The sequence below is a fragment of the Dysidea avara genome, chromosome 9 (assembly GCF_963678975.1).
Source record: "Dysidea avara chromosome 9, odDysAvar1.4, whole genome shotgun sequence".
Lineage (NCBI taxonomy): Eukaryota > Metazoa > Porifera > Demospongiae > Dictyoceratida > Dysideidae > Dysidea > Dysidea avara.
In genome coordinates this window covers 446,093-457,500 of record NC_089280.1, presented here as the reverse complement: position 1 = coordinate 457,500, position 11,408 = coordinate 446,093, and the positions used below count along the sequence as shown (strand labels likewise).

The 11,408-nt window shown below is 36.8% G+C and overlaps 1 protein-coding gene across 3 annotated transcripts in view; it reads right to left on the bottom strand.

Annotated features, from left to right (window-relative positions):
- LOC136265777 (probable serine/threonine-protein kinase drkD) overlaps window positions 1-3,820 on the bottom strand; it is a 28,109-nt gene extending 24,289 nt beyond the window's left edge. For all 3 annotated transcript variants that reach the window (XM_066060694.1, XM_066060697.1, XM_066060696.1), the window contains exons 1-2: window positions 3,500-3,820; window positions 2,736-3,448 (exon numbers count right to left, since the gene is read on the bottom strand). In XM_066060694.1, coding sequence (XP_065916766.1) covers window positions 2,736-3,448; window positions 3,500-3,749 — 963 coding nt within the window. In that variant the 5' untranslated portion in view covers window positions 3,750-3,820. The remainder of the gene's footprint in view (window positions 1-2,735; window positions 3,449-3,499) is intronic.
- Between the last annotated feature and the right edge of the window lie 7,588 nt (window positions 3,821-11,408).

Genomic DNA, 11,408 nt, shown 5'->3' with positions numbered 1-11,408 from the left:
AGCAAGCTGATTAACTTACCAGGCTGCTGTTAACTTCACATAATCTAGCTTAGCTAACTCTCCATGATAAAAATTGATTCATCTAGTGATGAGAAGTTGGACACATAAATGGCTTTAAGTTATTACCATCCGCTTGGCTTCAAAGTACTATCCGGATAGTAAATTATTATCCGGATATCCGGATCATACGGATATCTGTTTCAGCTCTAGTGTGTATGTGCTTGTGTGTATGTGATTGTGTGTAGTGTGTGTCCGTGTGTGTGTGTGTAGTGTGTGTCCATGTGTTGTGTGTGTGTGTGTGTAGTATGTGTAGTGTGCGTGTGCGTTCGTGCGTGTGTGTGTTTGTCTGTATGTGGTGTTTGTGTGTGTGTATTGGGTGTATGTGTCCGTGCGTGCATGTGTCTGTCTGTATGTGGTGTGTGTGTCTGTCTGTATGTGGTGTGTGTGTGTGTGTGTCCTAGTGTGTGTGTCCCAGTGTGTGTTTGTAGTGTATGTGTTTGTCCATGTGTGTGTGTGTGTCCAATAAATAAAGCTCTAACAATAATAGCACTAACAAAAGTTACAATAACAAACATGTACCGTATTTAGTCGATTTGCACCCCAGGGGTACTATTATTTTTTGCCCAAAAAATAAGGATAAAGCTCTTCAAATAGTGCCGTACTGTGATATTATTCGAGTGTGCACTACTAATTATTTTAAACCTGACACTACTATAGCCATTCCACATTATAGTTATAAAAAACAATCACAACACGTTGCTACTTACTTCTTCTATACAAGACCTTTTATTCACTCAAGCCCTTGTAGCACAACCATGTCACGTCTAATGCTACATGGTGAATTTACTAACTGATATCTGGAATTTCAATGATGTGACAGCCATATAAGTTTTACCAGGACAATATATAGATTAATACTAAAAGTTTGAGAGCATAGTAAAGAGTAATTACTAAAGTATAGTATGGTACTATTCAAGGGTGTGGTACAATTAAAATAATTTTCAGAAACAATCATAAAGACCCTCGAATAGTACCACACTGTGGTACTATTCGAGGGTTGCAGCACAAATCGGGTAAATACAGTATGTATGCAGCATAGCCAAGTGGCTATAGCATCAGCCTGATAATGCAAAGTTCTAGGTTCAATACCTGGTTATGCCAATTTGATGTTGTTCCTTGAACAAGAAACTTTACTCACATTGCTCCAGTCTACCCAGCTGTACATTGTGGATGTGGTCCATCAACTGGGGAAACAACCCATCCAGCTATGTACCTGGGGAAGCTAATGCCCAACTCCTCATCTTGTTTAGCAGGATTGGAGTTATTGTGTAACTTTGAGTTGTGTGACCTCTCTTTGTGAAACCTGGACAGTCCTGCTGGTTACTAGTCATGCCCGTGGAGGATTTAAAAGCATAGGCATCCCAGTGCTGGCAGTAATAGCTGTGTTTTGCATGCCTGATGTAGGCTCTTTGTTTTGCTTTGCTTTGTGTGGTAAAAATTGTCATTGGTAAAAGCATTGGTATGAACAGTACACTATAGTTCATGGATTAAAATACTAAGACCGATTTTTTCTGAAAATGTTGTAGTGATGTGCAATAATATCGATAGTGTGATAATTGTATCGCAGTGGTTCACTATCGTGATATGATAATAGCTTGTGATTATCGTGAGCACCAATATTAGACATTCTTACCTTGCCGGAATTACTTGAACAATTAAAGCATTCATTTGTTTATTCAATTATGTATTTTAATTGTTTTCTGAGATTGAACTTTGCTGTATTTTAGCATGACACATGCATTCGGGGTATACAGGATGTGTCTTTACCCGTATTAATTGAAAATAAGTAAAATTAGTGTTACATTATGCATCTTATCATTTGGATTTACTATCGTGATAACTATCGTATCGTGATGCAATTATCGTGATTAATCGATATAGTTGCAAACTTACTATCGCACATCACTAAACAGTTGTTGAGCATTCAGAGATGTATCATTAAACAACATTACAGTTTTAGTATTGGCTTCATCAAATTAGGATTTTTTTGGCCTCATGGTCACACCCCTATTCTGATGCTTTTGTACTATCTGGGAATACAATGGGAGGGAAATTCCTACATTTATACAACTTTCTTGTCGGCATATGATAAAACCTAGACTAAAAAGTTCAAGACAAATAGCCTAACAAAACAAAGAAGATGGTTTGAACAGGACCTCCCAAGCAATCCTAACCGCTGTTAACCTCTGTATTGTGGTGCTGCCGGCTACCCATCTCTACATCTATTAGTTTCTACCTTATAAAATGCATGTACTTGAAAATGAGTGTGATCTGCACACCTGTAAAATGCACTACCAGAGACACAGTACCTATGTTTTATGATCCCCATAATATGTTTAAGCGCCTAGCTGCATACTCTCCAAAAATCAAGCCTTTAGCCTTGCCATTATCAAGTTATGCTTGTCTGAACTCATCAAGCAGGCAGGCAGTTAGTCAATCAGCATTGAATAAATTTTGTAAAAAAAATTGTAGCAATTTATTGGGAGTACTTAGGGTTGTACCTAACCAATACTGCCAAGGTGCCAGGATGGTATCGTGAAGCTGGTTTTTACATGAATTTTAGCCAGAAAAACCCAAACCTCCATGATCCCTAATATACAGTACTATTGTACTGTATGATAGTGTAGAAACCTTACTAGCTCTCATTCTACTAACACATAACAACTTTCACAAACCTGTTGTTGTTGAGATGATGACTGACCAGATACCTCAGCCCACCATACTATGGGACTCATCCCATCACGACCAGTCTGATGACTGCATACATTTTTTACCCTATTGATTTCCATAGAGACCTCCATCACTGAAGGTCGTTTGTTGGGGTTGTCACTCAAGCATGATGTCACTAGTGGCACTAAGTCTGCAGCTCCTCCAGTAAACATGTTGAGGTACTTCTGACGTCTGACAGCCTCAGACACCACATTATACTGGTCAGTGTTAGTGTTAAGTTGTAACTTTTCAGTAGGTTCAGGCCACTGCTGGGTGATAACATTAATAGCCACTCCTCCATAAGAAAATACATCTAATGGTGGACCATAGACTGGCCTTTTGGTTAGTGCTTCAGGTGGCATAAAATCTGGTGTTCCTGGGATTTTAGTCATTGTCATTTTACTGTCAGTCTGCATCACTTTAGCAACACCCAGGTCAGTGATCTTGGTTTCAAGATGGCCTCCCAATAATATGTTATTTGGGGTGAGGTCACGGTGTACGATTGGAGGATTCCTACTATGGAGGTACCTTAGACCGAGGCACACTTCATCCAATATGGATAGTTTGACATGCAATGGTATATTGTTGTAGTTCTCCACCAGACCCCTCAGGCTGCATTGCATCTTCTCCATTACCATAATAGGTAATCTGTACTGGTCACGTGCCGAATAGTACACTCCTATGGTGTATGGCAATATATAACGAGGTCACGTGACAAGTAAAATCATACCTAGAAACTGAACGATACACGGGTGACGAATGGTACTCCAAATTTGACACTCGTTAAGAAAGTCGGTTGTGATCTTACGAAACTCTTCAGCCTGTGAATATTGTAATAATAACGCGTGTACCTCCTTTGCGGCGCACAGAGTTCCTTGATAGTCGACCTCAAACACTCTCCCATAAGCCCCGCGACCAATTTCCTTTCCCGTGGGATTCACACCATAGAGAGTAAGATCAGTGGCAACTCTAGTAGCCATCGAGTACCTTTAACTTATAACCTCTTGCAAACCAAAGTAGGACGTGGCTGTCGTTGTACAAACTATTATAATATACGTGCTGCGCACGTGATAATGACTACACCTTTGCAGCTACAGTGTTTCGCGTGCAGAATTATTTCCAACAGCTGTAATCAGTGTAATTGACTTACAAAGTTAACATTTTACTCTCAACATTTAGTTTAACCCAACTAGATTATTTCAATTGGAACACATGAAATGTTCACCTTGTTTGTGTTTGTGTTTTGTCCTGTCCTGTCTTGTATCCTTTTTTAAAATTTATTTATTTATTATAAATTTTTGTCAATGACAGGGGTCACACAAAAGGCATAAGCCTGTACAGGGTGCTTCCCCACAAAAATTACACACAACATACAACATACAACAATACCACACAAACAGCTACAAACTTGAAAACAAATACACATGCAAACAATAAGATGGAAGTTACAGAAAATTAATTAGAATTTAAAAACAAAAAACGTTTTTCAGTTTTAGCTTAAAATGATTACCAGAAGTTGTCAACACATCAAAAGGGATCGAATTCCTTATAAATATCGAATTGACAAATGAATGGTGGAAAGCATTGATAGAGGAGGGTAAACAACGAATTGTCAAAGGGTGAGACCAGGTTGGAAGATCATTATTTTATTTGAAAATAATCAGAAAATTTGATTGGAGTAAGTTTATTTAAAATAGCGTATAACATTGTAACACAAGCATAATTACGTCTCTGCTCCAAAGATGGCCATTCAAGCTCCCTCAAACATTCATCACTGGATTTAATCCACTGAAAAGTTAATGGGTCAAAATAACTTTTTATCCACCTTGCAGCTCTACGTTGTACTGACTCTATCAAGTTAATGTTCTTAGCAGTGTAGAGAGTCCATACAACATTACAATATTCAAGACAAGGCCTAACAAGAGTTAAAGAAGCTGTTGCTTTAGCTCTGTCTGTGCATCCATACATAGTTCTTCACAAATGATTCAGAGATTGAGTTGCTTTGTGTACACTGACAGTGATCATGTATCTTCCTTGCCATGCCTATACTGTGCCTTTTGTACATTAGTGTAGTCGTATGTGTCCAAGGTGTATTGTAACTGTATGTGTGTTTTGAACATCTTGGTGATGGTTTTCTCTTCTATACTGGACAGTGGCAGTAATGGTGTCCAGGGGACCAGCTCAAACAGAAGAGTGTTTTATTTCCTATAAAATCGTCAATCATTAGTCAAGTAGTGTTTGCAGTTTAGATTTGAACAGGAGTAGAGTGTTACTTTTTGATCAGGTGAATAGGTAAATCATTACAATTTCTGATTGTTCTTGGGAAGAAACTATTATTGTAGTAATCACAATTGGTAATAGGGATAATGATTAATGAAATGGAGAGGGTGGTACTGTCGGTTGATCACGGTTGGGCTCAGGTGAAGTGTTATATGGTGGTGTCTGTACTGCTGTAAGGTGGTATCTACATGATTTATAAAAAACTGTGTATACTCCTCATAAGGCCATGAAAAGTTGTTGCTTGGATCTATTTTACAGCAAAATGGGTCGATCAGTAGGTAAAAAAACAAACAAGCTATAATTTTAGACATGTACATGCTACCATATAATAGATCAGTAAGTTACATTAAAGCTATATGCAGACCTATCAAATCCCTTCTAACACACAACTGTTTAAAATGGATAAACATAGCTAGTAGTTCAATGAGCACTGCACTGATGCTATATATCATAGATTTTCTTCGCTAGGGATAAGGAACACGCTGGTTTTACATTTACAGATAGCTAGCATTATATTTGAAATCAAAATTGTACCAACGGACTGTTCTATTAAAGTAAAGTATCTTGATCTTTTGCAGCAATTTTAGGGTGTCACGTGATCAACTTTTTTCCTTCTTTTCTTAATTAAAATCTGTGCAAAATTGGGACGGTTGGATATCCACACCCTAGTGACTACCAGCTGCACACCACATGTCAGGATTATCTATATGATTAAATATTTTGTGATGCTTGTGGACTTATGGTATTTCTGTTTTATATCTTGATAATATTTGAACACTCAATAAAATTTCAGCCAAATCAGTACAAAAATCATTCTCAAAAGATCGATCTTTCAAAATTTCCTCATAGACCTTATATAGCTATTATATATTATACCAGCTAATTAGCATTCATGTTCCAGTATTGAATTTTCATAAACATTAAACTACATATTTTAGTCAAAATTGTCACCAAATTCAATATCAGAAAGTTAATATTTCAAATTTTTCTTGAGGAAACCTAACACTACACTACGTAGCTAATTCACTCTGTATATACACTTGTAGCTACTATTAGCATTCATATACTTCCAGTGTTGAACTTGTCAAATATCAGTCATACTTGCCACCAAATTCAACCTCAGAAGAATGTTTATTTTCAAAAATTTCTTACAAAAGCAAAAACATAATAGCTCTATGACTACATACTGCTGTGGGATCCACACCTCTGGTTGTTATTGGCAATTAGTATTGGTCCACTAGTAAGTATCAAGTGAAAAGGAAACAGTATGTGTATTTGGGACAAAACTGAAATTTGCTATTTTGTTCATATTATCATAGATAGTATATTCTACGTACCCGGGATTGGCGTTCAAGCCAATCAACACCTGCACTCTGTGTTGTAAAGTATAATAATCGGAATTTTGTTACATTAGTCAGTAATTCAATTTAGAGCAGGTGTTTTGGCTGTTTAAAATGACAAACAGTGTTTATAGCTAATTATGCTACTCTTGTCTGTTTTATTAGAGTAAATGACTGTTCTATAATTAGAGTATCTCGATGTAGAGGGTGCTCTAACCCACCTATTAGTTACCTTATGCTATGCCTATATGGATAACAATTTGCTAGATTTTAAAACAAGTTGCTTCTGAAATAGCTCCTCTACTGACACATCTCTTCAATCAATCATTATAAGAAATGGCACTGTGCCTGACTCCCGGAAACAAGCTAATGTAACCCCAATAAAGAAGGGTGATAAGACTGATCCTAGAAACTACCGCCCATTGTCTCTTACATCTTTGATCTGTAAATCATTAGAACACATTTTAGTTAGTCAAATTAAATAATGAAACACCTTGAGTCAAACAACATATTAACTGATGTACAATATGGATGTAGATCAAAGCAATTGTGTGAAGCCCAGCTATTTCTTACTATAGATGATTTAGCCAGAGCAGTTGATAGCAAACTTCAGGTTGAAGTGACTATCTTAGATTTTGCAAAAGCCTTAATCATCAGCAAAAAGTCTCAACTGACTGGATGATAGTTACAATGTCATTGTATATCAGAAACAACACTGGACCAAGCACTGATCCTTGTGGTACACCTGATGTTACACAGCAAGGTGAATACTGCCTGCTATCAATGATTACTTTTTGTGTATCAATAAAGTTGCCCATGCTAGACTAGCCCATAAGCTAAATTTCTATGGTGTAAGAGGTCAATTGCGCATGCTACAGTGACTACAATCATTTCTTACAAATCGTACACAAAAAAGTAATCATTGATGGTAGGCAGTCTTCACCTTGCTGTGTAACATCAGGTGTACCACAAGGATCAGTACTTGGTCTAGTGTTGTTTCTGATATATATATATATATAATTAATGACATTGTACCTAACATCAGACATTTTGCTAATGATTGTTTAGTTTATTTCCTTATTTACTCACCTGAAGATCATAAGATACTCCAAAGTGATCTCGACACATTATCGTCATGGGCTGATATTTGGCAATTGGGATTTAACATTTCAAAAGGTTGCAATATGCATGCAGATTAATCTACTCTAAATTCTGCAAGTGATTTCTCCTACATATGCAATTTACAGAATCCCCTTACAAGTTGTTGAGAGGCATCACTATTTGGGGAGTACTTTTAGATAACAAGTTGTCATGGACCCATCACATAAATTTTAATAAAGCTATCCGTCTACTTGGATTTTTGTGAAGAACCCTCCACCACTGCCCAACTCACTTAAAAGAACATGCATATAAACAAATAGTCTTGCCATACTGCTCTTCTATATATCTGGAATCCACACCAACAAACACTCATTCACAAGTTAGAGGCGATACAACATCGTGCTGCACATGTTGTGTTGAACAGACCTAAGGCTTGCTTGGAGAAGGAATCATAGGGACAGCATAACTGAAATGTTTGTAGAATTAAATGGCCAACACTGCGTTGCACTGAAAGCTTGTAGGAAACAGGCACGTCTGATGCTATTATTTAAGTTTGTAAACAAATTACTTTAGGTTCCAAATCAATATCTGCCAGTGTTGTTTCCTGCAACAAATACCAGGGAAACCACCCCTTGAAGCTATTACAGCTGTATGCCAGAACAAATTGATATAGTAACTCTTTCTTACCAAGATCAATACCAGACTGGAACAATTTAAATATGGAAGATCTAGACAGTATAGACTTGTTCACTTTCAAGAATTGTTTACAAAATACAGTCACTATTAAAGTTTTGTTTCTGTACATTAGCATTTTACCCAATGGGTTTTGCTCATCAATAAATAAATTAATAAATAATACAGATTTATTATATTATGCACAGTCATAAACTGCATCAAAAATGTTTGAATTATGTCTAAATATTCATTATTTGATGTGGCAGAAGGAAATTTTACTGTCTACAGGGGCAGATCCAGACTTTTTAAAAAAGGGGTTCCACTCTGGAGCCTCAGCTAGTAGTTGTAGTTTAAATTCAGTCCAGCTACCTATAAATATTTCATAGGGAATAATTGCTAGTTTCATTGTTAAGAAATATAACTGAAGTATTTAAAAATAGCTGTAATAGCTAGCTCTAAAATCAGAGATACCGGAAAACATTAAAACTACAACAATCTTTAGAGCCACTTATAAAGATGCTGGGACAGCAGTTTCAAGACTGATACCGTGTAGCCTAAGGGGCAATTTTTTTCAGGTTGAGTATTGTTGCTAAAAGTAAAATGTTCTCAGATTTGTAAACACTCCCAAAGTGTATTAGACTATATCAAGAGTTTGTAATGGCCCTACACCACTAACTCTTGACTAGCTATATGAAATGATGAATTATGAAGGTCTAAAAAATATTTCAAGGATAAAGTTTTTGCTGGTATCCCTCAAAATCAGTGAAAAATTTCCCCCTCAGAATATTAAGATGTTCAGTGACATTAATTTTTGTCCTCGAGTAGATGGGCTGGTTGTAAATGTGATGATAATCTGGAACAGTATTTCAGCAAAGGACCAAACATTTGTTGACATCAGTTACATCTACCAGGTGTTTGCTCAGTTGGACACTTTGGCAAGATCTTCTTGTAAAGCTTGTTCATGATGTGGGATTTGATAACCCTATAATACAAAATACAATCATCAGTTAATAACTGAATCTTTCATGTGATGTTCTGACCTATGTATATAGTAAAAACATAATTGGGTCCAAGCCTGTAGCTACCCTGGGGTACATCAGATTTGACTCTACTATAAATGGGTGGATATACTTGTCCATCTATCACAACTTGCTGGGTTCTCTTGGTTAGCCATTTATGTAGTGTACTATATACCATTATATCAATTAGCTATATAATACTACAGCGTTAGGTGGGAGTGGGGAACAGTGTCAAAAGTTTTGGAGAAGTCCAGCATAAGATCTATACTTGCATTTGGTGGTGACTGTCTAGTACATGGTGAATTTTTTTTATTAAGCGGGTGTGATTATAGTTAATAATAATTATTATTGAGCTTTACAGGATTGGGCAGGTCCAAAGTCATACCAGAAAAAAAAGACGGAAATTACTTAATATCTGTAGGTGGTTGTCTTCAAGATGTTTCAAAGTACTGTGAAATATTATATTCCATAACTTTACAGCATATTAACTGATGTCAGTGAAGTAGAGCATAGTTGGAGGAATCATGTCTATCTCCTTTCTTAAAAATAGGGACAGTATTATGCTCTCTGCCAATCTGATGGAACCTCTCCAGTGTTTGGTGATTATGAGAGCAATTTCAGTAGCACAATGTTGAAGTACATAAGCGGGAATACATTCTGAACCAGAGACATTTTGGATAATAGATGTATTTAATTGAAGTTCAACACTGTCCACAGAAAAGGTTATCAATGGTACATACATTAGAACTCACTTTGCTATCATTACACTACAGTGAAATTGAGTAGAATTGGTTGCTCAATGCACCAGCTTTTTTTTGCATCAGTAACTGGTGATGATTCAGTTTAAGAGGGTTTGTGTAGTGTTTTGGTATATTTACAAAACTTCTTGTTCAGTTGCATTTTCACCATCAAATAGATTATTCTGCATGGTATGTTTCATGCCTACAATTTACATGTTTTATTTCTCTATTGATACGTAACTTGTGGTAGTCAGTCATTTTTATGCTTCTGCAGTTTGTGATTCGTATTATTATACTAGCATTGGTACCTGCCCTACGTGCAGTACCATCTCCACATTAAACATTTTAATGCCAGACCAAGCATTAAACACCAGCACTGCTCATTTAGTACATGGTGATGTCACATTTTTAAAGAGCATGAGGTTTCCTTATGCCATCCTGCTGCAAAAACACTACAGTTTAATGTTTGTGGTTGTGACAGGAATGTAGTTCAGTTATTCAGTGCATTCAATGCATGTGCTGTAAAGAACAAACAAAACCTTCGCTGCTTTACATGCAGGACAACTAATGCGACAATAATTAATATATTGGGAACCAACAGTAAATAGTAGTGTACTATATTTGCTGTGTAGTATGCATGTCGATAGTGCTTTAAAGTACATGATCCTTATACAGTACATATAGTGAAATAATGAGCATGCAAGGCTAATTAGTTAAGGGAATTGTATATACAGTATACCTGTGTGGTGTACACATGGTACAGTTTCAGTTTCTACATTATGATGTTTACTTTACCGACTGTCACAAAGAGAAATGAATTTGGGCATAATTTGATGTTGCAGTGACACATATACCTCTTGTCATACAAAAACCCACAGTGTAATTGACCACTAAGGTAATGTATGGTCCTATAGAGTGAAAGCATGAAAGCAGGATTATAGTGAAACAGTTGTGCCAGGTCAGATGCAGTTCCTCAGTGTAAACTATGGTATCTGCATGGTTCCAGTATTTTCATTTATCAGATGCACAGTAGTATCTGTCCAATCATGTAAGCTGCCTATTTACTACAGCAGTAATGAGGTAAGTCTGAACAAACAGTTTTGCATGTCAGTGCACACCTATGTGCTTAAAAGAAAGATATAGCTAGATATTCTAGCTGGATACTGGTGAAAGAAGCTTCTACCTATGCACTTGTCAATTTCATGCCCCACCCGGGGGATGAATACAGGGAATTTGACAAATTGTAACTACCGGGGCAAAATCGGCTGTCAAATCCCCACTGTGTCCCCACCCCTATAGTAGGGGATTTGACAGCACCTCAAGTACATATATTTCATGCATGCGACTAGTAATAAACCCACCCTGTAGCTAGTAAAATTATAGCAAGTGCGATTTTATTGTTTAGAAATGCAACTATTCCGAAAATCGGTCAGTGAATTGGACAACTGTCAATTGCCCCAGGGGTGGGGACAGGAAGCAATGTC